Source organism: Canis lupus, chromosome 8 (genome assembly GCF_011100685.1).
Source record: "Canis lupus familiaris isolate Mischka breed German Shepherd chromosome 8, alternate assembly UU_Cfam_GSD_1.0, whole genome shotgun sequence".
In the NCBI taxonomy this organism is placed as follows: domain Eukaryota; kingdom Metazoa; phylum Chordata; class Mammalia; order Carnivora; family Canidae; genus Canis; species Canis lupus.
In genome coordinates, this window is record NC_049229.1 from 42,941,595 (window position 1) to 42,967,665 (window position 26,071).

General features: G+C 50.9%; 1 protein-coding gene and 2 long non-coding RNA genes across 6 annotated transcripts in view; 1 reads left to right on the plus strand and 2 right to left on the minus strand.

The window, feature by feature from the left end:
* Positions 1–214: 214 nt before the first annotated feature.
* ZFP36L1 (ZFP36 ring finger protein like 1) lies at positions 215–5,751 on the minus strand. Its single transcript, XM_038545048.1, has 2 exons — positions 5,461–5,751; positions 215–3,036 (listed from the first exon to the last, which is right to left on the minus strand). The coding sequence occupies exons 1-2, from the start codon at positions 5,515–5,517 to the stop codon at positions 2,077–2,079; spliced, it is 1,017 nt and encodes a 338-aa protein (XP_038400976.1). The 5' UTR covers positions 5,518–5,751; the 3' UTR covers positions 215–2,076.
* Positions 5,752–8,645: 2,894 nt separating this feature from the next.
* Positions 8,646–24,870, plus strand: LOC111097086. 3 transcript variants are annotated; one of them, XR_005363466.1, is made up of 3 exons: positions 8,646–8,991; positions 15,869–24,174; positions 24,400–24,870. It is a non-coding gene; the product is annotated as an uncharacterized LOC111097086 (long non-coding RNA). The 3 variants fall into 3 exon arrangements; XR_005363467.1 differs by lacking the exon at positions 24,400–24,870 and having other exon boundaries at positions 8,649–8,991; positions 15,869–21,163; positions 21,607–22,887; XR_005363468.1 differs by lacking the exon at positions 24,400–24,870 and having other exon boundaries at positions 8,652–8,991; positions 15,869–17,228; positions 21,061–22,887.
* Positions 8,700–26,071, minus strand: part of LOC111097087 — a 28,348-nt gene continuing 10,976 nt past the window's right edge. For both annotated transcript variants that reach the window (XR_005363470.1, XR_005363471.1), the window contains one exon: positions 8,700–10,461. This is a non-coding gene — a long non-coding RNA (uncharacterized LOC111097087). The remainder of the gene's footprint in view (positions 10,462–26,071) is intronic.

Sequence of the window (26,071 nt, forward strand, 5' to 3'; positions counted from 1 at the left end):
CCTTTGCAATAAGTTTCCATCCCATCCCTTCTAAGCTGAGACTTCCAGCATCAACAGAGGGAGCTACAGCCCTGAATTTAGCTGTAAGGAAGGGGGGAAAAAAAGCAACCAGGGCCCCCCCACTTCTCCCCAGCACCTGCATCCCATACAAAGAAAGGACAAACCTACAGGCAAAGTGAAACCACAAATGAAGTAAAACTAGCTTCACCATCCATGTTTCTTGAAAAAAAACGGGGTTTATTGATTTTTAAACTGCAAATAGTCGTTACAAAAAAGTTTTTTTTTCTTTTAAATAAATTCACACAAAGAAAGAGAAATAGGAAGCGACGGTAGTGACCAGCAAGAGGAATAATTACATTCATCTTAATGTGTGTGTGCCAGTTCTGTTTGCATTAACATTGGAGAACTCCAAGCCTGGAATCCAGAACCTCAAATCTGCAATCGGAATGTCTTGAGATGGGCACGTGGAAGTCAAAGGGTTTCTTTTTTTTTTTTCCCTTTTAGAAGCCATACATAAAAGTTGTTTTCCTTCTGTACTGTCACAGAACTTTTACATACATTCTCAGTCCTAGTTGTGGAAAGGCCTAAAGAAGAAGAAACTCAATTTGCAGTCCAACACAAAGGGGGGAAATTTCTAAAATAAATAATCCAACAGTTTTTTGCATTTTTTTAAATTAATTTTTCATTTTTTTAAAATAAAATAACCAAAAAAAGTGTAAAGTTACAAAAAATGTCGTTGAAGAATAATATATTAAAACTGTGGAAAAAAAAGGAAAAAGACACGTCACAAAATTTTAAGATTAATATGAAGATCATAATTTAACATAAAAGAATATATTCTATGGATTTGTCATCCCGATAAATATGAACAAAATTAACAAAAAAAAAGCATAGTTTTGGCAATAAATACGTTTTGATAAGTTAAATAAGCTTTTTTATATTGATGTGCAGTGACAAGCAAAATTTTTGCTCTCCAATTTCTGAAAGTTATATGAAGTTTAAAACCCAGGGAAAAAAGCATGGCGTGAGTGCTCTAAGGATAGACCTACGGTATTCTAGAGCAAAAACCATTAAAGCTACTTCTACAGGAAATCGTTTTACACAGATATTGTATGTGGAATGAATACCATTAACTGCTCACCCCTTACATGTTTTTTTAGCTTTTCTCTCTTTTTTTTGTTATTTTTTTGCTGTTGTTGTTTAAAGATGTCACATATGAACTGGGGAACTTTAGCACCAAAATCAAGTCTCTCATAGTCCATCTAGCTTCCCCATCCTCCCCACTTAAAAAAAAAAAAAAAAAAAAAAAAAAAAGACAAAAAATTAAATCACAAAGTCCCACTATGTCACAATCTTCATCCACTTTTTCAGTCTTCCTTCCTGTAGACCTACACGAACCCAGGCAAGATTAGTCATCAGAGGTTCAGGTCGGGAAGAAAAAGGTTTTGAATGTCAAGAAAGGTTTCCCCAAAAACCCGAGTCTGGCAACAACGCTCCCAAGAAGGGTGTGGGGGTCATGGGGAGAGGGAGGAGGAAGTGTGTGGGAGGCTGAAATAAGGGAAGGTGCAGTTGGGTCGCCAGTGGAGGGAGCTGCTGGTTCTGGGTCCCCTCCCCCTCCCCATGGGCAGAGGCTCCGGGAGGCCCACGGGTGCCCTCTGGCGCTGAAGAGGTAATGTAGTCACAGTGACAAAGTTAGATTACAAGGCACTAAATTGCTTCTGTAAACTGTTACTGCTTTTTCTTTTGTGATTTGGCACTTAAGGCTTAAGCCGGGGGGGAAAAGGCATCTACTGACAAATATGGGACTTGTCTGTTATGCGTGGTAAGTGGACTATAAAATCGAGGAGAGGGGGTTTCAAGCCAGAGGAAGCTACTGACAAATTGACTTGTCCTTATGTTAGGGAAAGGGGGTGGGGGTTATGAGGGGGGAGGGGGCATTCCAAGGTTCTGGGGCAAAGGGGTTGAGCTTAACCTTGTTAACGTTGGGGTTGTCAGGATGTTGGGAATGGCTGGGTAGGGAGGTGAGGGTAGGGATGGGAGGGGTGGAGTAGGCAGGGGGTCCCTCCCTACCCTGGTTTAGTCATCTGAGATGGAAAGTCTGCTGAAAATGGGCAGGCGTCTTGAGTTGTCCAAGGTGGGGGAATCTGAGCCACTGTGGCTGCTGCTGGAGCTGCTCAGATAGCCCTCCTGGTCCGAGAGAGAATCCTGAGGGCTGGGGGGAGAGTCAAACATGTGGGGGGACTCGGACACGGGCCGGTAGAGGAAGGTGGTTGGGGAGCCACCCCCAGGCAGCCCCACACTAGGGGCAAAGAGGCTCGCCAGCTCCTGGCTGGAGAAGGCGAAGGGGTTATTGGTGCCATCGGGCAGGGTGGGTGAGCCCAAGAGGTCATCGGCGCTCAGGATGGGGGGTGGGGTGATGGACGTGGGGCTGTCCAGCAGCCCCGTGGCGGCAGCGGTGGCGGCGGCACTGGGAAACCCAGCAAAGCTAAAGCTATGCTGGAGGCGGGGACGGTCGGCGGAGAGGTCCCGGGCCCCAGCCAGGGCGCGGCGCTCCTCAGCGTTGTGGATGAAGTGGCAGCGGGGCCCGTAGGGGCAAAAGCCGATGGTGTGGAAGGTGCGGCACAGCTCCGTCTTGTACTTGGGGTGGCGGGTCAGACTTCGGAGCTCGTGGATGCCGTGTGCGAACTGGCACTTGTCCCCGTACTTACAGGCGCCGTTCTCCTCGAAGGGGCGGCACAGCTCGGTCTTGTAGCGGCTGGAGTTGACCTGGCCGCTCCCCGGCTGCTTCTGCGTGGGCAGCAGCCGCTCGCCCCCTTCGGAGAAAGAGCGGTCTCGGAAGCGGCTGTCGCGGGAGCTCAGAGCTGGGGCCGGCTCGCCCTTGAGGCTGCTGAGGAGCTGGTTCTGGTGGAACTTGGAGCTGGGGAGGGTGACCGAGTGCCTCCGGGGGAAGCCCCCACCGGCGGGGGTGCCCACCGCCTTCCTGTCCAGCAGGCAGCCCCCTGCACTGGGAGTATTGTAGTTGAGCATCTTGTTACCCTGGAGGAAAGAGAGGGAAGAGACAGGATGGTTAGTGACAACGGCCATCCACCAGGGCCAAGAAGGTACCACTAAGGGCAGCCCCCTCCAAAAGCTGCAATGCCCCTTGTATCTCTAAGGAACCATCTCTAACTCTGCCTCTGGTATGCCCCCTCCCCCTCTTTCTCCCAAAGACAGGCCACCTAGCTTTACTTTGGCCCCATACAAAAGAAACCACAAAATCCCAATCCATATGGAACTGTTATATGTGCACCCTACTCTCTGCAGACCCCTGGGATGTGCCCCCATATCCTGTTCCCGAAGGTACCACTTTTATCCACAAAATCTAACTTCTTTACCTCCCAAATGGATTCCTTAGCTCAAAAGATCTCAGATAACTCAGACTTCTCTAGATTCCCCTTACCCCTAAACAAAACCAGGTAAATCTCAGGAGACTAGGAGTACCTCCCTTTTCATCAGTCCCTCCTTCATGGACACTCCATACACACACACACACACACACACACACACAGGACCTGGCCTAAGACTCTCAACTTCCTCCTTTAGAAGTGTTCCCTTCCTTTGGCAAAAGGTTTCCAGACTGCCTTGGCTTTATCTTGCTTAGGGGAGGAGAGGAAGGGGCAGAACACTTTGGTCAGAGGTAGGGGTCAGGGCCAGGAGAAGGATGGGATTCCAAAAAACAAAATTCATTGCCCCATGCTTAGGGAAGGGGTGTCTCCTACAGTGATCTCCCCACCATTCCCAGCCCACCCCACCCCCTCCCCTGGGAAGATGCCTTTGCAGTTAGTCTTCTGGCTGCAAGGGCAGGCTTGGATAAGAGTGCCAGTGTTTAATCTTTAACGCAAAGCTGCAGGTGGGAAGGAAAAGGAAGGCATTACATTCCCCCCACCCGCCTCCTAGTCAATAGTGGATTTAGGGGGGAGGGCAGCAGAGCCACCACAGATAGGTTTCTGTTCCAGTGGGACCCTGGTCACCTGCCCAACCCGTACCCAAGATTTGGAAAGGGTGCAAGCCGGGGACCTGGGAGTTGGCTCCCAGCCCATGTGGGTGTCATTGTGCAAATTCTAAAGTTGGTCCCTTAGGATCAGCTGCAGGGGATCGGGAATCTGTAACAGCAACCACCCCACAGAGCGGATTACAGGAACCAAGTTGAGAGCTGGTTCCCAACAATAAGGTTCATTTAAAAAGTCCTGGGGGGGGTGGGTTGGTGGCAGGGGTGTGCAGAGAGTGGAAAAAAAGAGAAATAGATCAAAGAAAGAGAGAGAGAAAGCCGGGAAAAGAAATAAGAAGTGTAGGTTGAGTTCAGGCCCCCCGCCAGGGCAGCTGGAGTCTGGGAAAGCCAAGGAGGGAAGGAAGCTGAAATTTCAAACTTTTTTTTGATGTTGCTCTTCAGCTCCTCGGAGTCCCTGCACCCCAACCCTGCAGCCCTGGGGCCCTGGCAGCTGGGCCGACTGGAGAAGCAAGCTGAGAAAAGAGAGCGACATGACCCGACGTGTTTAAAAGAAGGCCAAACACTTTAGCAATTAAAAGCAGCCTAGCAGCTCCCTGCTCTCAAACTGGGGCGAGGGGGCGAAAATAACTTAACATCCATCGACTTTTGCTGTGTACACTTAAACCACACGCCTGGAACATTCAGTGTTTAAAATCTGCCTTTTTTCCACACCGGCTGGCAAGCTACACCTCTTAAGGAGGCCCCATTAAATCCTTCCTCGCAGAGCCCCTCGAGCTCGGTCCGGCATTTTGTTGTCGAGTGCCCCCACCGCCTCGGAAAACAACCCTAGTCCCATTTTCACCCCAAAGTTTGCAGCACTGGAGGCTCTCACGGCAGGAAGCCGGACCGCGCTGGGACGAACTGCAAACCCCACTGCAAACCCGTCTTGCAACATCCTTTTGAATTACAACTCTTGGTCTTTTTCGCGCTGATCCCCAGCACTCAGATTCGACATCAGAGAGGGCAATCTCCCAGCAAAACGCCCTCCCGAGACTCGCTAACCCCAAAGGCTGGCGGTGTGGCTGGAGAGACTCGAACCCCTCCCGGCGGCGGCGGCGGCGAGACCCAGAGCGCACGGGGCAACCCGGCTGCAGCAGCTCAGGAGGGACGGCGGGATCAGCGTGCAACTGCCCCGGTCCCGGCCAATGCCCCGCGTCCCCGGGACAGCCCCGTCACTCAAACTTCGCCCCCCAAAACTCTGGTCTCCAAATTCCCATGCAGTCGCCGCGAGGACCTGTTGAAACTCAGAGTGGAAAGGAGAGAGCCACATTCCTTTAAACTGGGGGGTGAAATGAGGCTGGAAAAAAAAATAAAAACCCTATCTCGCCTCCCCTTCCTCTCCTCCCTGCCTTCCAAGCCCTAAACTTTTGGGAGGATCTTTCTTTAGGCGAAAAAAGGAAACTTTGAAAAGCAAACCCTCCGCCGCACTTTACCTTGCATAAAACTTCGCTCAAGTCGAAGATGGTGGCAGACACGAGGGTGGTGGTCATCCTGGGCGCTCGCACGGGGCAGGGACGAGGATCTGGCGTGTCGCGAAGGTCTCGGTGCGGGGAAGGCGCAGCCTCCGGCTCTCCGGTCTGGAGTCCCACACGCCCGCTCCCGGCGCCCCTCGCCTTTCTGACTCTCCCCGGCTGCGGCGCGCGAAGCCCAATTTATAAAGTTCAGATTTGGTGGGCCGGGGAAGGAGGAGCTTTAAACTTATTTAAATGAGGAAGAGGAGGGGAAAAAAAAAGTTGATTGACACTGAAGTTGAATCAGCCATGCGGTCAAACTCGGGAAAGAAAAAAAAAAAAAAAAAAGAAACTTTCAAAAGGAAGAAGGGGGAGGGGAAACGAGGAAAGAAGCCGAAGGGGGGGGGAAAAAAAAACCAACTGCGAGCCGCGCACAACTTTTTTTTTTTCTTAAAGAGGAAAAGTTTCGAGTCCGCTCGCTTGGCTACCCGGCGCTTGGGGCGCCCCTCTCTCCGGGGCCGCCGGCGCGAGGGGGAGGGGCGCCCCCCTTTGTCAGCCTGCGAGCGCGGCTCTGTGACATCACTCATTCCACCCTCTTCGGGGTTCTTGTTGTTGTGTTGTTGTTGTTTTTTGTCGGGCAGGAAGGCGGGCTCGACTTTCTCTTTTTGCAAGCTGGAGCAGAAAGAAGCCCGTCCTTAGCGCCCGGGCTGCGGTTTCCATCTTGAGCAGATCCCCCCCCAAACTTCTCCAAGTGTCCCCCACACCTTACTTTCCCCGAGTTCTCCTCCTCACTCGGCCGCCTTCCGCAAACCAGGCAAGGCCAGGAGATCGGGAGTTTGGGACGCACAAAGCATTCAGGTCTAGGGGGTTCGGGTTTTTTTGTTTTTTTGTTTATTTTCCAGCAGGACGTGGCGGAGGTGGAGTGGTAGGGGAAACCAGGGAGACCTTTTCCCCCCGGGGAGGGCTCGGCCCGGCGGGACGAGCCCAGCACGATTTCGCGCGCCGCACGCGACTTTACCCTCCTGCGCTTTGCAGCCAGACGGCGGGAGGGGAAGTCGCGGAAAAGACCACCGCCCGGGCGGATTGCTTGTTTGTTTAACAGGCCTGGGAGTGGGATTTGTTTGACACATCCAACCTTAAAAGTTTTTCATAAAGAAAACCCGAATCTTCATGAATGCCCTTTGCCAATCCGCCCCCCTCCCCGCCCAATTAAAAATCATTAACGCACAGCTCTCCACGCTCGCTCTGAACTAGGACACACACACACACACACACACACACACACACCTCTCGATGCTTGAACAATGAATAAAAAAGTTACTTTGGCAAAAGAAAGAAGGTAAAGAAATCGGGGAGGCGACACTTTTAAGTTATTGTTGCTTCTCCCCCGCCCCCACGGGAATGGAACATATGGCTTGTCACGCTGCGCTGTTTTGGCGGGATGGGGGGAGGGGGGGCATGGGATCCTCGAAACCGAAAGCCCTCTCCCCCATAGATTACTCCGTTTAAGACTGTAATATAGATAGATAGATGATAGATAGATAGATAGATGCTGTTAGGTTGGGATGCTTCTCCATCCACCCAAATAAAAAGTTGCGAACGTGTCGCCCACGGCCCCCCGGGTGCTGGAGCGAAGACCCAGGCGGAAATCGCGGGGCTGTGTTTCTTTCCTATTTCCCCGCGTGCCCGGCCGCCTCCTCAGCCCTCGCACGTTTCTTCCCAGCACTCGAGGCCGCCGGGTCTGTTATGAAACCCCGTGCGCTGAGTGGCTAAGAGCGGGTTCCATTGCGATGTAATTAGGTCACCCCATTATGAGCACGTTTCTTTGGAAAGGACAGGGCGGGCGGAGCAGAGCGCTCGAGTCGCGCTCTCACCACCACCACCACCACCCACCCACCCACACACACACGCATTTTTATTACATTTCTGATGTATTCGTCAACCTCCGAGCGGACTCAGGGAAACCTTTCAAATCACAACGAAAGGAACCGGTTTTTCTTTTTCTTTTTTTTTAATCTTTGCGAAACACACCACTTTTGCTGCAGCCACGAATCTACGTGATCCCAGCGGCTCTGCTTTTATTTGGCCCCTCTGACTTACACTGATGGCTCCCATTTCTAACCTGGCTGCTGCCCCCTCTGCCTTTCCTTCTGCTGCTGTCCAGCCTCCTGTTGCTTCCCTCCCCCTGCTCCTTTTTTTTTTTTTTTTCAGCTTTTCTTGAAATCTGGCAAGCGCCAGAAAGGGAAATAACTTCCATCCACCTTAATTTAAATCATTCAAGTGTAGGTTTCTTTCTTAAAGGGGTGTTTGCTAGCTCCTTTCCCCAGCTCCAAGGCGGGGAGGGGGCCATCGTGCAGTTTCTGGGTGATGAGGTAATGAGTTCCAGATTTCAGGACAGACCAGGCCGCGCGTTAAAACCACAAGGTTAGTCTGCGTCCTGATGTGAAGCTATTTGGTCTTTTTATCTCCCTCCCCCTCCACCACCAAAAAAGGCCCGTTGGTCTTTAACCCTGGAGGGTTCGCGAAGCTCTGCTGGGGGCTCGGAGGAGGGGTGGAGCAGCGAGGGAGAAGGGGGACCAGGAGCGGGTGGGGCCGCCCTCCCGGCTGCAGGCCCAGCCCGCACCCGCGGGCCCGCACCCGCTGTCCCCCCGCGGCTGCAGGACCGGCCAGATGAACCGTCACGCGGGCCCGGCGCCGCAGGCTAGCTAAAAAGTCTTTTTTCTTTTCCTCCCTACCCCCCCGCCCCGCAAGGAGAACGCCGATTCCTCGAATTTCCTCCGCTTTTCCAACTCGCGGCCGCCGCTCCCCTCCCCCGCTCCCGGGCGCGGGCTCCGCGGGGCGGCGGCCGGCCTGGCCCGCTCGCTCCGGAGTTGTTTACCGGCCCCGCCGACCCGCCGAGTTTGTTCCAGCTCCCAGAGCCTGTCTCTATAATTAAACTCTCTTTTAATTGTCGGGTTGAAACGTCATTTCGGGGACTTTCCAAGGGTGAGGGAGCCGAGGGGAGGGAGCGAGCCTCCTTAACCCTTCGCTGACCCGGCGGCCCTGGGAGCGGCGTCCGGCGGGGCCGAGGAGGGCTGGGAGTCCCGGGGTGCGGCCGCCCCGCGCCGGCCGGCCGAGCTCCGCAGGTGCCCGACGGCGGCGGGGAGGGCCGCGAGCGCCGACCCCGGCAGGAAGCCGGGCCGACGCCGTGCGCCGCCCTCCCCGCCGCCTCGGCGAGGCAGGCAGCGCTCCGGTTCCTTCCCGCGCCGGTGGGGAGAGGCCGCGCCTTCACCTGCACCGCCGCCTGCGGACCGGGAGGCGATCTGCCCCCCCGTCCTCCGTCCCAGGCCCGACTTCCGGGCCCTGCTGGCTCCCTGGGAGCCGATCCCTTCGCCAGGAGGGGCTAGCCTAAGGTATTTTTGGCTTGGAGGTGACAGGTTTTGTTCAAGGAGGAAAGTGAAAGTCTTCGGAATTAGGGAAGCGCGATGGACATATTCATGGGCCAATCTGGACCGTGGGCGCACCTCGCAGCAGGTGAGAGACAGTGGGGGCGCCGGGCCCCTAATGGGCTGGGCCTTGTCATCAGCGCCCTCCAAGGCACCCCTTCCTGGGATCCCCTCCTGGCCTGGTTGCAACACAGGACCTGCCATCCCAGAGCCCTTCAGGCTTCAGGTCACTTGCACAAGCTCCCAAATTATTTGGATGGGGCCTCGCCCTGCCCACCCCAACTTCTTCTACCTGAGACCCTGGGACTGCTGCAGGGTCTCTGGATTAGAGGGGGAGGTGTGGCCAAGTGCAGCCTGAGAGTTACCTGGCTTAGATCCACCTGTAGTGTTTGTAGAATGCATATTCCTCTGTTTGGACCCCGGCCCAGTGAATCAGATGCCCTGGGGTGGGGTAAGGAATCTGTATTTTCAGTTATTTCCTGCCAGTGACTCAGACATTAAGGTTTAAGAATCAGTGGTCCAAGACTTGGAAGTTGGGCCATTCTGGATCCAAATCTTGGCTCTGCCATTTTCTAGCTGTGTGACTTTTCAAGACCATGACCAAAGCCTCTGTTTTCTCACCCCTAGAGTATGGATAATAAGACTGCCTAAAATTGGCTGATAAAGTACTTAGTTTCAAACCTCACAGAACTGTTTTATATGCCTAGCCATTATATGTAAACTAAACAGTTTTGGGGGGGCCTTATTACACCACAGATCATATTCTGAGGAGTATTCACTTTGCAAAAGGATTCTGCGTAATAAACATCCATGAAATGGTCCAGCTAACAACTTTGGCCACTGCTGTACCTCCTCCTTTTTTGCCTGGGCCTGCCTAGAGACACAAGAAAGCCCATGAGTTTTCAGCCACCTAAACTTTGATGGGAAGCCCAACTCTGCCAGCTGGCCACTGCTTGCACAACATCTAGCAGGTCACTTAGCCTCTGGGATGGTGGGGAAGGTTAAACTCTTCCAGCCAGTGCTTAGCCCAGACAGCCACTTGCCCTCCAGTCACTCCAAACTGCTAGCAGTTGCTGGTGGTTGCTGCACACCCCTCCCTGGGGCTTTGCTCAAGAGGTTCCTTCTGTCGGGATTTCAGGCAGCGCCCGAGCTGGCAAAATGCCTCTCTCCCAGCCCTGCCACTCTAGCATTCGGCTGCATTTGATGGGAATTAATCCGCTTATTTCCCCTGGACTGTAAACTCCTCGAGGACGGGCAGCTCTATTACTCAGGCCTCAGGAGTAAGTCCTGGCACGCAGTACTTTTTTTTCAATTTTTACTGAACCTTGCTGTTGAAACCATTTGGACACATCAGTCACCCTAAATTTGGCAATGGGATAGAAGGATGGCAGAGGTTCCAGGAGTGGCAGAAAGGGAGGGCTTGGGCTCTGCCATAAGGGGAGATGGCAGTCTTACTTACCACTGGGAGGTTCAGAAAGCCAGAGCTGGTAATTCAGGGAAGCAGGGCTTCCACAGCTGGCCCAGGGCATGTTCTATGCAGCTGTTAAGAAGTAATACTCTTAAAAAAAAAAAAAAAAAAGATTTTACTTATTTTTTTGAGAGAGAGAGCGTGAGCACAAGTAGGGGGAGGGGCAGAGGAAGAGGAACAAGCAGACTCCCTGCTGAGCTGAGAGCCCCACTCAGGGCTGGATCCCAGGACTCTGAGATCATGAGCTGAGCAGAAAGCAGATGCTTAACCACTTAATCCGCTATGCCACCCAGGCGCCCCAAGAGGTGATATAGTCTAATGGACTGAGCACTGGTCTAGGAGTCAGGAATCTTGGATTCTAGAACTACTCTGCTTCTAGTTTAGTAGGTCATTCTCTACCCTGGGCTTCCCTGTTCTGCTCTGTGGATAGAGAGTGTTGGACTGGACAGGTGATACTCAAATAATCACTCTGAGCTGAATTGTCTGGGGAGCTATACAGATGCCCTGCCCCACCCCATCCCACCCCACCCCCAAAAGATTCCACTTCAGTTGGTCTGGGGTGAGGCCCAGCCTATGCATCTTCTAAGCCCCCCAGATGATTCTACTAGGAAGCCAGAAACACTGGATTTGTTTCTTTTTGAGCAATAGTTCTCAACCGGGAATTATTTTGTCCTGCAGTAAACATTTGGCAATGTCTAGATACATTTTTGGTTGTCACTATTGGAGGAAGGAAGGAAGGCCAGAGCTATTGGCATCTGGAAAGTAGAGTTCAGATATGCTACTAAACATCCACACAACAGCCCCCAAAACAAAACTTATCTGGCCCCAAATGTGGAGAGTACCAAAACTGAGAAACCTGGTTTTCCTTTTTTAGGATATTATTTATTTATTCATCAGAGACACACAGAGAGAGGCAGAGACATAGGCAGAGGGAGAAGCAGGTTCCCCATGGGGAGCCCGATGTGGGACTTGATCCCAGGAGTCCGGGATCATGACCTGAGCTAAAGACAGACACTCAACCACTGAGCCACCCAGCTACCCTGAGAAACCCAGTTTTGGAGGTTCTTTCCACCTCCAAGATTCCTGTGTACTTACTTAAGCTCTATCCCTGCTCTCCCGAAAACCCCTCAAATTAGGGCAGCCCAAGAGATTTTTCAAAACGAAGATCTGATCTTGTGGCGAACTTGCCTACAGCCCCATCTAAAAAGGATGGGATCCTTTTAGAATAAAGCCATCCCCTCAGTCCAGCAAAATCTGACTTTTTGTTCCAGCCTGGACTCTTATACCCCTCCCTCCCCATTACCACCTCTCCCATCCCACCAGGGCACTCCCTGTGCTCTGGTCAGTTTCAGATGAAAATAAAGGATACTTCCTTCTGCCCTAGGTCCTTGACACTTATTTCTTCTATCTGAATTGACCTGCCTTTGGCCCAAGTAAGTTCTAAACCATCCTTTAGAATCCAGCTCAGGGGGAAGCCTGGGTGGCTTAGTGGTTGAGCATCTGCCTTCCGCCCAGGGTGTGATCTTGGGAGTCCCAGGATAGAGTCCCACATGAGGCTCCCTGCATGGAGTCTGCTTCTCCCTCTGCCTGTGTGTGTGTGTGTGTGTGTCTCATAAATAAAATCTAGAAAAAAAAAAAGAAAAAAAAAAAAAAAGCTCAAGCATCACTTCCTTAACCATTCTTGGAGTCCCCCTCCCCCTCAACTCAGCCAGGTATCTGTCTTCACTCTTATGTCCTCATGCCATGTTCATTTCCTTCAGAGTAATTATTTTGGTTTATGTATAATATTCATTCCTGTAACCGTTTTTTTTTTATTTTTAAATTTCACATACAGAAAAATTGACCTCCATTTGGTGTACAGACTTTTAGCATCAATAGATTCATGTAACCACCACCATGATCAGGAAACAGAATAGCTCTGTCACCCTCAAAAACCTCCCTCATGCTACTGCCTTGTAGTCATGCTCTTCCTTGTCCTTTAGTCTGTAGCCACTGATCTATTCCCTATACTTTAGTTTGATCTTTTCCAGAATGCCATATAAGTAGTACCACATAGTATGTATGGTTTCACAGGACATAAAGCCTTCTAGATTTATCTGTGCTGTCACATGTATCAATAGTTCATTCCTTTTTTAGAAGAATACTGTTTCACTGTATGGGTACACCATTGTTTATTCACCTGTTGAAGGGCACTGGATTTCCAGTTCAGAGCCATTATGAATAGAGCTGCAGTAAACATTTGTGTACAGATTTTTGTGTGAACACAGTGCCTATTTCTCTAGGGTATATAGGTAGGAGTGGGACTGCTGGGCCAAATGGGAAGTCTATGTGGAGATTAAGAAACAACTGCCGAACTGTTTTCCAGAATGGATATACCATTATGCATCTCCAAAAGCAATATATCAGAGTTTCTGATTGCTCTGCATCCTCACCAACACTTATAATTGTCAGTATTTTTTACTTTAGTCATTCCAATAGGTATGTAGTGGTATTAATTTGCATTTAATTCATGGCTAATGATGTTAAACATCTTTTCATGTGTGTACTTGCTAACTGTGTGTCCTCTTTGGTAAAGTATCTGTTCAAGTGTCTTTTACCCATTTTTTTTTTAACTGGGTCATTTGTTTTCTTACTGTTGAGTTTTGAGAGTTCTTTACCTATTCTGGCTACAGTTGCTTTGTGGGATGTGTAATTTGCAAATATTTTTTGCAGTCTGCCCCTTATCTTTTCATTCTCTGCGCAAAATTTTTTTCAGAGAGCAGAGGTTTTTAATTTGGATGAAGTTTAATTTTTCAGTTTTATCTTTTGTGGATCATGCTTTTAGTGGCACATCCAGGACTCTTTGCCTGACCCTGTATCATTAAGATTTTGTTTTCTTCTAAAATTTAATAGTTTTATGTTTTACACTTAGATCTATGATATATTGGGAGTCAGTTTCTATATACGATGGGAAATTTAGGTTGAAGTTCATTTTTTTTGCCTATATGTGTCCAATCCCAACACTGTTTATTAAAGAGACTATCATTTCTCCATTGAATTCTTTGTACCTGTCCAAAAATCAGTTTGCCATAGTTGTGTGAGTCTCTTGATTCTGTCCATTGATCTGCGTGTTCGTTTCTTTGCCAGTGCTACACTGTCTTGATTATTGTAGCTTTATGGCAAGTCCTAAAATCAGTATAATTCCTCCAACTTTTTTCTTATTTCTCAAAATCGTTTTACCTATTCTAGTTCCTTTGCTTTTTCATATAAATTTCAGAATCAGCTTGTCTATATCTACAAAAAAAAATAGTACGAGGAATTTTATTAGAGTTGCATTAAATCTACAGATCAATTCAGGAAGAAATGACATCTTTACTGTGTAGAGTCTTCTAATCTACACACATGATATGTCTATTTATTGAGGTCTTTGATTTCTCTAATCAGTGTTGTATAGTTTTTAGCACATGATTCTATACATGTTTTGTTAGATTTATACCTAGTATTTCCCTCTTGGTGGGGGGGAACTTTTAATTTGTTTCTAATTTTTTCATGACTAATTTGTAGAAATACAGTTTTGTGTACATTGGCCTTATATCCTGTGATCTTACAAAAGTCACTTTAATTGTAAGGCTTTTTTGGTAGATTCCTTAAGTTTTGTTTTCTGTGTGTTTGATGAGAGAGAGAGAGAGAGAGCATGCGAGTGAGCAGGGGCAGTGGCAGAGGGAGAGGAAAGAGAGAATCTTAAACAGGCTCCACGCCCAGAACAGAGCTTAATCTCATGACCCTCAGAAGATCATGACCTGAGAGGAAATCAAAAGTCAGACACCCAAACAAGTGAGCCACCCAGGTGCCCCTGTGTGTTTGTTGTTGTTGTTTTGTTTTTGACATAGACAATCATGTTATCTGCAAATGGGAAGAGCTTGATTTCCTCCTTTCCAATCTTATGCATCCTGTTTCTTTTTCTTGCCTTATTGCTCTGTCTAGGACTTACGGTATGCTATTGAATAGGCACAGTGAGAGTAGACACTGTAACCTGATCCCAATCTTAGGGGAAAGCATTCAGTCTTTGACTATTAAGTACAACGTTACTTGCAAGTGTTTTTTTTTTTTTTTTAATATAGTCATTTAACTTTTTGACATCTCCCCTTCCCACTAGGATGCATGCTCCATGAGAGAGCAGTCTCTCTCTGCTCTCAACCTGCAGTGCCTGGAACAGGACCTATCGCGCAGCAGGCTCTCAATAAGTAACTCTCTACTTTAGGGACTTAGCCCGCTATAACCGCTGCCCCTCTCACAGACAGCAGAGGGACTTGGCTGAACGTTCAGACATCCTGAAGAATAATCTTACAATAAATACCCCAGTGGATCCACTGAGGCATTAGCCCCGTAGAGTTGACTATTTGAAACTGCAGTGCATCTGCAGATAAGCTTTCTAGCAAGCCATACTGTGTCAAAGTCATAGTCATCAACGAGGAATAGGTGACTGCAGGACAGTAATTATTTCAGACTGAGAGCGTTCCGTTCCCAAAGGGAATTTAAACAAAAAGCTCTCAGCTCTGAAAAACAGGGGCTTTCAGGGTATAAAAGTCACACTGCTCTGAAATCTTAGGCCCTCAGACGGGTGGGGTTGTTTCGCTAAATTTATTTCAGCCGCTTATAGAAACACAAGGAGGAAGGGGGGTGGGTGGCTGCTTGCACACCAGCCCTGGCTCTGGAGTATTAATATCTGCCGGGTCAGGCTTTTATTTGGGTTTTGTTTCACCTTTTGGGGGTGGGGAGGCAGGCAGGCTGGCAGGCAGCAGGAATATCTCGCAGCTGCAGAGCTTCTGAGCTGCAGTCTCCCACCTTTCTCCCTGTGTCTTCCCCAGCAGGCCAGACCTGGCTCCCTGCCCCCTCACTTGAGGGGGCTGTCTACCCCCTAAACACCAAGCAGTCTCATCCAGGCCCCTTTGACCTCTGCTCTTCTCCCATTCCCAGAAGGGGTCTGAGCACCCCAAAGGAGTGAGTGATTGAACCTGGTTGCTTACTTGCTGGTGCAAGTGTGACAAGAGAAAGATAGGGCCCTGTGTCTGGGAACTTGGTGCCATGCAGCCCGCTCTCTGAGGACAGAAAAAGAGACACACAAGGAAGCTAAAAAATCTTCTGGGCTTATGACTCAAATAATTACATGAGAATATGGGGAAGTACCTCACACGGTTCTCCACCCATGGGAACCCAACAAATGCCAGTCTCACTCCTTGGCAAACTGTTGCTTTCAGGGTCACCAGGGAAGATGGGGTAAGGAGAGTTGTCCTCTCCACTCCCCAGCCCCCAGGTAGAAAGACTGAACAGGTAGAAAGACTGGTGGCAGGGAGGGAGGGTGGCCTGGGGCAGGAGGCCGGGAGAGGCCTGACATGAAGATTCTCCAAGGGATTCTTGCTCTGAACTGGGGTGGCTGCTTCAGGAAGAATAAAGGGTACAGATATACTTAGAAATTGGAAAGGGCTCACAAGTAAACAAAGTTTCTCTTTTGTCCTAGCACCATCCAGTTTGCTTTGGAATTACCTTCCAGCCCTCTCCAGCAAAGCCCAGCCCAGAAATGGATCAAGCCCACCCCTGGGAGCTGTTCCTTTGGGAAGCAGGACCTCCCCCCTCCCCAGCCACAGCAGCCATCAGACAGTTCTTGGAGGGTCATCACATGGGCAGCCAGAGAGAGAGGATGGATTTTTGCCACAGCCCTGTGACTTTCTCGGAGCTGAATTTCTACTGCCAACTGCACTCTCCACCCCGCGGGAACCACGGGCCCCCAAACCAGGGCCTACCCTGGTCTGACCAAAGGCAACCAGATCTGCTGCAGCTGTTCAGAAAGAGAACAAGCTCTCCCAGAGACGGTGGAAGCAGGGAGGGAAAGATTCTTGCCAGCCTGGGGGTGTAAATATTTATACAACGCGGTATGTGGGAAGAGGAAAGGCAGAGGGAGGTGCTGAGACCACAGAGTAGGAGCTTGCTCAGGTGGGAATCAGGTAGAAAGGGCAAGAGGCTACTAGGATCCTAATGCCCCCGTCCCCCCACCAAACTGCTATATCAGAGAGGCTGATCTTTGCCCCCATCCTTCTTTCGAGAGCTAAGAGAAGACCTTAGAAAAAAGTTCACCATCTTTCCCATTAGTCCCCTAACCAGAGGCTCTGCCTTCAGCCAGAGAGACAAAGCAGGTCCACAGGGCTCAAGAGTAAGGACCTGTGGGCTCCTGCAGCTTCTGGTTCTAGACTCTTAAAGGATGCTGGACCCCAAGAGTTGGACTCTAGGGCTGAAGGCTTAGAAAACAGAGGTAAAACATAAAATAAGCAAAGATCTTTCTCAAGCATCTATGTCCTCAACGATATTTTTCTGAAGTAGCAGTAATGTTGGACATGGATGAAGATGAAGAGGAACTGATGGGACCTGGCAGGAGAGCAAGGGGTGGAGAAGGTGAGGGAGCCTTCGATGGTGCTTCCAGAGCAGCGTATGGCCCCCATCGCCACAGGGCTTAGGAAAAGGCAGTGCAGCCCCATGGACATCCACCTGGGGAGCACCCCAAGATGCAGCTCAGCTTCAGGTGCATATTGACCCAGGCACTCCTTATCTAGGCCCGCCAAGAGCTCAGCCAGGCCCCAGTGGCACCAATGTCCCAGGGTGGGAGACAAGCATGGGTGGGGGCGGTGGGGGACGGCCAGATGGACTCCAGTCGATCTGCCTCAGACAGCTGGGGAGCAGAGCCAGGATGCGCCTCTTCCCCCTCCCCTGTCACTTCACACAGGAGGGGTGCAGCTGCGACTTCTAGGGTTTCTCTGCCACCGCACCCTTCAAGAAGTGCCACCTGCTTCTATCAGTATGGGGCTGACCCTCAGGGCCTCCCACAGGTGAGTCTGTGTTGCAACCACCCTTAAGACACCTTGAAATGATCAGCCACTATTTGCATTCTCCTTGTGCTCTAAAAAACACCCCCTGGCTGGGCTGGGGGTATTGGGAGGGTAGGGCCTTCTGCTGGAAGGCTGCCTCAGGTCTTTGGCCATAGAGCTAGTATCATAGCACACCTAGATTCCCCCAAGAGGCAGCCCCCTATGCTGCAAGGCCCCCACCCACAGCACAGAGCTTTGCAAGTAATACATTCCCAGTGTGTGCAGCGCCTCCCCTGAGCTCCAGCCTTTAGCGTGCAACCTGATGAATCCCCCACCTGTCCACTCAGAGAGGAATGGGACCCAGGCCCACACACCATGGAGGAAACACCATCTGCCCCAACCCTCGGCCCCAGCCTGGCAATGAACGCTCACAGGAGGACAGCCTCACTGTCCCTAAGCCCCCCTCTCCAGAAGCGAGCTCCTCTTCCAGGGATACCAGGGCTAGAGGAGACTCTTCAGATGCTCGGGTCCTCTCCTGCCACCATGGCCCTGCCTGCCGGCTGTGGCCTCCTTCTTGCCAGCACTGCTGAAACAGATGAGCAAGAATAAAAGCCTGTGTGGCCCAAGGAAAGCTTTAGGGGAATGAACTGACGCTGAAGGAAAAGAAGGGGAAGAGGAGAGGAAGGGAGTTCAGGAAACTGACAAAGTAAACCATCCGGGAATCCAGATGTAAAATAAGGCAGGCCAAAAGAAAAGAAAAATTATGCTAAGAAGGCAGAGTCGGGTGGGGAAGGGAATTGAGAATGAAAAAGAGGGTGAATGTTATAAATATTCTGAAAAGGAAGAAGAATGTGAAAGCAAACAACATGAGAAAAAAAAAAAAAAAAAAAGACCCAGGAGGGAAAGAGGGGCAGCAATGAGTTTAAAACTGCTTTCACCCTCAACCAACCACACTCAGTAATGTTCTGAGTCTTACTGCACTTGTGGATTTCAGACTCTTCTAACACTGAGCAGAGGATGCCCTAGAAAACAAGCCTTCCTGTGTGCCCATGTTTTTCCTATGAGTCCCCCAGCTCACCCCACCGTTGGTCCTTCTCAGGAGGAGAAGTCATCTTCCTGGGGCAAGGCTGAAAACCATTGCCGTTCGCCCCAGAGCCGAGTGGCTTCCATCATGGTGCCCTCTGGAGGGCCCACTGGGGAAACTGAGCTGGAGGAGCCCTGGCATGGAGAAGCACTGGGTGTGATGCAGCTGTACCATCAGCTTTTCATCTTCCAGCTCCACCTGTCTGTCGATGGACCAGGGCTAGCCCAAGCCTCAGACCCAAGGTGCCTGGAACAGCAGGGGTTCCTGGAAGATGGCATACCCAATTCTGTGCAGAGCCTGAGGAGTCCCAACAAATGCAACTTTTGGAAACAACTTAGACGATTTAAATGCCCTTCCAGGCATTCCCAAGGGGACTGAAATAGCTACAGTTTTCTCATTGCTAAGGTGGCAAACAGCTTAGCTTTTTGAAATTCACCTTCCATGCCTCCAATTCATGTATCAGCAAAGAAGGCTTGCAGAAGATGCTGGTTCCTCTCCCTTTGTCTGCCTGGCCTTTCAGCCTTCGATTGCCCCTCTTCCTGTGAGTCAGCCAGGGCCTCTCCTCTGTGTCTGCTTAGGTCGCTCGTTTCCCTTACTTCATCACACCCACCTCTGCCCACTAGTCCATTTTTCTATGAGCGCAGCAGGAGTCTGGAGAAAGCTAAAGCAAAATCGAGAAGCAAAGGAAGTAAGAAATGCAAGTTTGGTTTAAGCGCCCAGCGTTGGCGTGCCCAGGCTGTCTGGAGGCAGGCTCCTGGTAGACAGGGGTCCGAGCCTCACCAGGCCACCTAAAAATTCTCTCCCAGAGTTCAGCTGAAGGGAAGCCACACAGCGTGATGAGGACAAAGGAAACAGTGCCCACACTGGCCCTTCTCCCCAAGAATTCTTAAATACTTCACCCTGGTTCTGTACATTCCAAAAGTCTTATTTTTTTCTATAAAAAACCTAAGAGATGTGGCAAAATGTACAGCAGGTATCACGGTAGGTTGTAGCCTTGGATACTCAACCCATTTTCTTCTCATCCCTCCTAACCTTCCAATCTGCCACAGTCGTATAATCTATGACTCAAACTATTATTTAACCGTGAAAAAAAAAAAGACAAACCAGGAAATTAGAGGCTGAATGACCTAAAATTTATTCCATTCAACTGAGCTAATCTCCTAATAAGGGTGTGTATAATAATAAGTCATGCTATATCTGTTCTGGAAGATGTGAACATCGCAGGGAAGAGTGCATGGTGATTGCAGATCCCAACTTGTTGAGATTTGTCCTCAAAAGGGTAAGTGCCTGGTCCTGGGCCAAGCTGCCGTGCAGTTTGCCAAACAAGTCTTAATGTTTGCCCGAGTTAGGCCTGACCACTTTCAGATCCCCGGCACTGCCACCGCCTAGGCAGACAAGGGACTTACCTGCCTTTTCCGTCTCCTCCGCTATGAAATGGCAGTGACAGCAATCCCCATCTCCTGGGGCTGCTGCTGTGAGGACAGATGAGCAAGGCGCTTGGCACATGTGAGCAGCTCCCCTCCCTAAAAGCACCCCCCTAGTCAACTGTTGCTGTATGTTCTGCAGCGAATTGGCAAGACCAAGGAGGAGGCTGGAGGCCCCACAAAGTGGGGTTCCACGGAGTCATTGGAACGCGGTCAAGTATCCCGAGCAAGAGAGAGAGAAGAGGGTCCCAGAGGAGGCCCAGGCAGCTGGCGGGTGGAGACTGCAGGGAGAGCCAAGGACAGCCACTCACAGCGTGGGTGGGAGGACGCAGGGGGCTGCGCTCCAGTCCTCCCGCATTAGCTCAACTCGTCAGTGTCCCCACCCTTGCATGTGTTCATCCTTCCATGGACCCCAGCGTGTAGTTACCTAGCACCCACTATGTGCACCGCACAAGCCAGGCCAAGGGCCATCGTTGGGGAGCAAGCTTGAGCAGGGATCACAGGCCTCAGAGAGTTAATACCCGGGCCTTTCTGCCCAAATTCAGAGATCTGTCCTTTTAGGAGCTAGCCTGCGAGGATATGACCAAATGCTGAGAAATTCTTATTTCAGGGCCAATTTTCTTTCTTAAAGTAGAAAGGCAAAGAGTTCAAAAATGTTCTGGAAATGTGAATGCTAACTGAATCTTGTTAACATTTAAGGGGTATTATTAATTTTTAGGTGAAATAAAGACAGTGTGACAAAGTGTAACCAGCCCTTTTCTTTCGAGGTACATACTAAAATACTAGCAGATAAAACAGTGTGCCCTGATATATAGGATTTACTTCAGTATGATATGGGAGGTGGGGAGGCAGATGGTGGAGTCAGTGGACAAGCCTGACCAGGAGTTGCCGATGTTGGTGATGGGTATGGGGGATTCATCGTACTATTCTGTCTTCTGTATATTTTTGACATTTTCCATAATAAAATGTCTTAAGTTCATAAAGGCTGAACCATCTTAAACTCAGGGATTCTTGTCTTATTGGTTCTTGCAACATGATATGTTACTTCCTGAGGACATGTGCTCTCAGACAAGAGATGAGGCTATGGGAGACCTGCCAGGAGTGGGGAGAGCTGGGGAAGAGGCAGGAAGACCACCACCCAGGGGGCAGGAAGGCACCCCAAGCCCACCTCCCCGCACACACAGGAGACCCAAGAGTGGTGTCCCATCACTCAGGGCCTCCCAGGCTAGGAAGAAACATTCAAAGAGACTGGTGTTCATTTGGCACTGCTTTTAAACTCAGTGAAAACTGTTCTTAGGTTGGTTTCAATGTATTTTAAAACACAATGCATTTTTTCCCCCAGCAGATAGCGATTATAGCAGAGTGGACAACTTCCCTAACCTCAAATGGAAAATGAGGTGAATCAGACGTGCCCCACTTCCAAGATCGTGAGGCTACATGAGATTAAGGTACGTGAAGTGTCTTGGTACTAGTAAGCACTGATGAAGAATGGGTAGGATTTGAGGAGTTATTGGCAAATGTCAGTATTTAGCCTCTCAGGACCCTAGTGGAGGCACCCCATATCTTAAGTGTTCTATTTGAACTGCAGTGGCCTCACTTAAACACTGAAATTAGTTACAAGTCAAGGCACACATACTCTGAGACCTCTCTGGCCAAGAATCCTACTGGGTGTCACAGAAGCCACTGCTGTCCTCTCCCTCTTCAGAAGGGCCTCCTGCTCTGAGAAGAACGGGCCACCTGGAATGGAGCCCCCACTTCCTCTCTCTTTGAAGAATTAATTGAAAAATGAGGACTAGGGCACTCTGCACTTGGGGGCCGTGGCTTTGAATGGCAAGATGGGTCGGTCCTAAGAAGGCAGACGTTCAGCAGTTCATCTTATTTCCAAATACAGGGGCAAGGAGTTCAGGATACACAGATGGACAGCAGGCCCTGTGCTCTGCAGCGCTCCCCAGCAGGGAACTCCTGAAACCTTCCCCAGCTGAGTTATAGGCAAGTGGTCATGAAGGCCGCCAGACCCCAGGGAGCAGCAGAACACAGTTTCCCAGGTCAGAGGGACGAGGTGCCAAATGGCTGGGCAAGGTGACCGAACCACTGACACCCTTCTAAGAACAAAATTAAATAGCCATGGCATCCAGAGGCAGGGATCCCAGAAGAGGCGGGTGGCCCACAGAGCCAGTTCATAAGTCTTTGCCACTTGTCCCCAGGCAACTGGTTAAGTGGCTTCCTAGAGACAAGAACCAGTAAGGAGGAGGTGTTCATGAGGCAAACGGGACTGGAAAGCACAAGGGGACAGAGCAGAAGGCAGTCCTGTTGCTGAGAAAGCAGCCACCCCAAGTCCTTAGATTCTTGCTCTGTGGCCTCCTACCAAGCGGTGATAGTGTTTGTCCTATCCCAATCTGCTCATGCCCCAGGCTCTCCTTTATACCATTGTCTGCCCAACCTGGCTGCATGTTCTTTGCACCTTCTTCCCTAGAAGAAACCAGAACGGAGGGAGGTATCCCTACACAGAATGTGAACACTCTCAAAATGTCCTTGGGCATTCACAGGATTATTCTAAACTCTATGAAAGTGTCCTGGCTCCAGAGAAGAGAGCAATCTCTGTTGTGAGACCTTGAAGGGGGCGGAAAGTGGGGGGAGGGGAGACTAAGAGCAGAGCACAGCCTTTGGAGCCTCCATGCCTGAGTTCGAATTCCAGCTCTGCTACTTATCAACCCTGTAGCAACGGACAAGGTGCTTAGCCCTCTGAGCCTCAGTCTTCTCTGTGAAATGAAGATAACAAGTGGCTCTATAGGGCAGAGCTAGGGCTTACAATGATGGCTAAACAGAAAAGGCCCTCAGTAAACATCAGCAAGGGTTCCTCCTCAGCCTGGTGGGGATGCATTACTGACAGCCCCACGTTTCCTGGAAGAAATAACTGTGCTACAAGGTGGGAAAGTATCTGAAGGAAGCGTAAAGTCTTCATAGAAAGTAGCTCAGGGACATGCACAGAGTGCTGCAAATCAGAAGCCCCAAATATCTGTGCGTCCTGCCATCTGAATGCACCTCCTAGAAGCCACCAGCTTCGGAAGGCTGCCTGGAGGAGGGGCCCTGAGTCTGGAGTAGAAATGATACCTAGTAAAAAAAAAAAAAAAAAAAAAAAAAGAAATGATACCTAGTGTTGTCTGTGGACAGGTAGAGAAGGAAAGGAATACCCAGTGGGTGCAGCCCTCCTGTGGCCACTTTGACTTTTGTGCTGGAGAAGCAGAAAACATCACTTGACTCTAAGCGGGGCTTATTAAACTTATCAGCCAGAGACTGAGAGGCAGGCAGGCTGCCCCATGGGGAACAGGCCCACCTGGCCAGGCCTGGGGAGAGCGAGCCTTGCCCTTGCCGATGCCAGCCTGCACCATAGGGTTGGGCTTCCCTGGGATGGGAAGGAAAGAGTTAAAACGACTCTGGGCTTCAGGAGGGCGGCTCTGCAGCTATAAACAGTGAGCCAAGGGAGGGAGGGAGCTGACACAGGATGTGGCCAGGGCTCGAGCTGTCTGATTATTAACTTCACTTTTATTTGGAGGGGGATTCGATTCTCTGTTTTACTTCCCATCAAGGAAGTGAAAGCCCAGGTCTCAGAGGGGCCTGGTTTCAAATTGTTTTGTCACAGCTCATTCATTTTTCCTCTTAAATAAATAAACAAAACCACCTCTTTGTTTTCCCCTTAATGAGCGTTCAGCAAATCATCTGTGGGTGAGGCATGAAAGGGGTTTTCTGGAGTCCTTCATGAAGCATTTGGCTTATTCTTTTAAAAGGAAAAAGGATTCTTCCTGTAGCTTCAGCCTCCTCCAAGACTCTCCAGGCACTTTCCTTTCTGCATCCTGTGGGACCTCAGCCCAAATACCACCTCAAGCCCTGCTTAGACCTTTCTTGGCTGGCCCCTGGGGCCTGACCTGCAGACTGGGCATCCCTGTCACAGGATCCCACCCCGAGGCCACACAGGGGAAGCAACATCCCAGGACTCAGTGGTTAGTCTTCTTGGTCAACTCAGCTCCATGGTGTTTGTTCCTATGACACCCTGACATTTCCACTAAAAATAACTTAAAGCAATTAAAAACACAAAAGGATTCCATTACAGGGCTTAAGAAAACACCATTATATGTTCCTTTGCCCAAGGTTCAAAACGTTTGAGAACTTTGTTTCCAAAGCCAAAACCCATTCAATAATTTCATGATTGTCTGGCAACAACCCTTTACTGAATGACCTACATGGGTGAGGTGCTGTTGTCAGGGACACTAAGACCACTGCTATCTCATGGTCTCTCCCCTCAAGGTGCCCATAATTTAGTGGGGGAAGACAAACACAAGGAAGAAAACAGAGTCCTGTTAGCAAAGGCTAATGGTACCACCCGTGGGCAGAGAAGGAGGGACAGAGTCTGCTGACAGCAAAGAGAGGGAAACTGAGGAAGGCTTCCTGCTGGAGCTGATATGTAAGTTAGAGCTTGAAAGACTGATGATATTAAGAATATTCTAGGAGCACGTGGGTGGCTCAGTATTTGAGCATTTGCCTTTGGCTCAGGTCCTGATCCTGGGTTCCTGGGATCCTGCCCTGCATCAGGTTCCCTGCATGAAGCCTGCTTCTCCCTCTGCTTATGTCTCTGCCTCGCTCTCTGTGTCTCTCATGAGTAAATAAATAAAATTTTTTTTTAAAAAAGAAAGAATATTTTAGAAGCTGAAAAATCCCAAATGACAAGAGAGAGAGAGTGTGGATGAGTGAACCAGGTCAGATGGAAGACAACAGGTGTGGTGTGGCCCGCAGGCCTGAGGCTCCTGGAGGGGCATTCGGAATGGCACTGAAAGTCCTCATGGTGGAGAGGGACGGAGAGGAGACTGGCACTCAGATTCAGACCCAGGCTGCCGGTCCTTGACCCTTGGCTCGGACACCCGGACACCCGTGTGGCCTGGGGAGGAGCGGCACTCCATGCTGTGAGCACCAAGACACGCACTTGGCTGCAGCTCGCCTCGGATCCGATCCGACTGCAGACCAACACCTGCTGGCCGCAGGAGCCGCTTCACCGCCTCTGTAGGCTCTTCTAACCCCGGGCGAGGAGGAGGAGGTGCGCCGCAAGGGGCCCGCTGCGCTTCGCAGAGGCCTCGGGGGCTGGGGCTGCCCGGGCCCAGGCGCCGCCCCCCCCGCCCCTCCCCCGCCCGCCCGGCCGCCAAGATGGCCGACTTGTTTTGCAGGCCGGAGGGGTCACGCGGGAGGCTGCCCTTTGCCTTGGGGAGGCTGTCAAGGTCCCGCCGCCCTCTCTGGCGCTGTGCCCCAGGCGGCCTGACGGCATCTCCTCCCCTGCGCGTCCTGCAGTCCCGCCGAAACTTCCAGGCCCACGGCGAGCCACACTGGCCACCAGGCCGGCACCGGACGGCGAGCAGGGAGGGCCGTCGGGAGCCGGAGGACGGGGTGCGCGCGCCTGCGCCCTCCGCCCCGAGGGACGCCGGGGGCCGCGGTCGGCACCGGCTCGCCCCCATCTCCCTCCCCGCCCCGGGCTGTAGCCGCCCAGCGGGTCCGGGCGGCCTCCAGGGCTGCTCCCGCCCCGCCGCAGCCTTGGCACGGGCGCCGTCAACGTGGCCGCACTGCCCTCCAGCGGCCAGCCCGCCAAACGGCGCGCGGGGCCGGCGTCCCCCTCGCCTGCCTCCTGCGGGAGGGGCCGCCCCTCCGCGGGGTTGGACCCTGTGGCTTTGCTCACCCCCGTGCCTCTTCTGGAGGCCCACGCTGCCGTCTGCCACGGGGCACGCCGGTGGAAGGGCAGGGGATCTGCTTCCTCCAGGGGTTCTCAAACTTCAGTACGCACCAGGGTGCCGGGACAATAGGTTCAAACCCACTGTTGCTGGGTCCCACACCTCAGATCAGAGAATTTGCATCTCTGACCAGTTCCCAGGGGCTGCTGCTGCCACTGCTCCTGGGACCACATTTACAGAACCGGCTCAGTTGGCTCATCCTGTCCTAGCGATTCTGGCATCAGTCGTGAATAGATAATGCACCTGCTGGGCCCTAAGGACAAGAAGTGACCCATGACCAAGTTTCCACCCTTGTGGGGCCTATTCTCACAGAGTAGACAGTCTTGTTTTGAACAAATAATCTCATAAATGTAAGATTCCATTTGAAAAGTTTTCGAATTCCTGTGAAGAAAAAGAATAAAGTGCTCCAAGAACATATATATAGGGAAACTCGTTTCAAATTGGGATGGGCTGTTGGAGAAGGCCTGAAGAAACCCTTAAGCTGAGGCCAGAAGGAGGAGAGAGATCTGGGTAGGAGGGGTGAGGCTGCAGGTAGAGCAGGGAGACGCTGCAGAGTCCAAGGGAAGTGCAGAAGCTGGAGGGGCAGAG

Coding starts and splice junctions, on each gene's coding strand:
- ZFP36L1 (XM_038545048.1), bottom strand. CDS start 5,517: ATGACCACCACCCTCGTGTCTGCCACCATCTTCGACTTGAGCGAAGTT. Junction 3,037..5,460: donor TGAGCGAAGTTTTATGCAAG/GTAAAGTGCGGC, acceptor TCTTTCCTCCAG/GGTAACAAGATGCTCAACTA.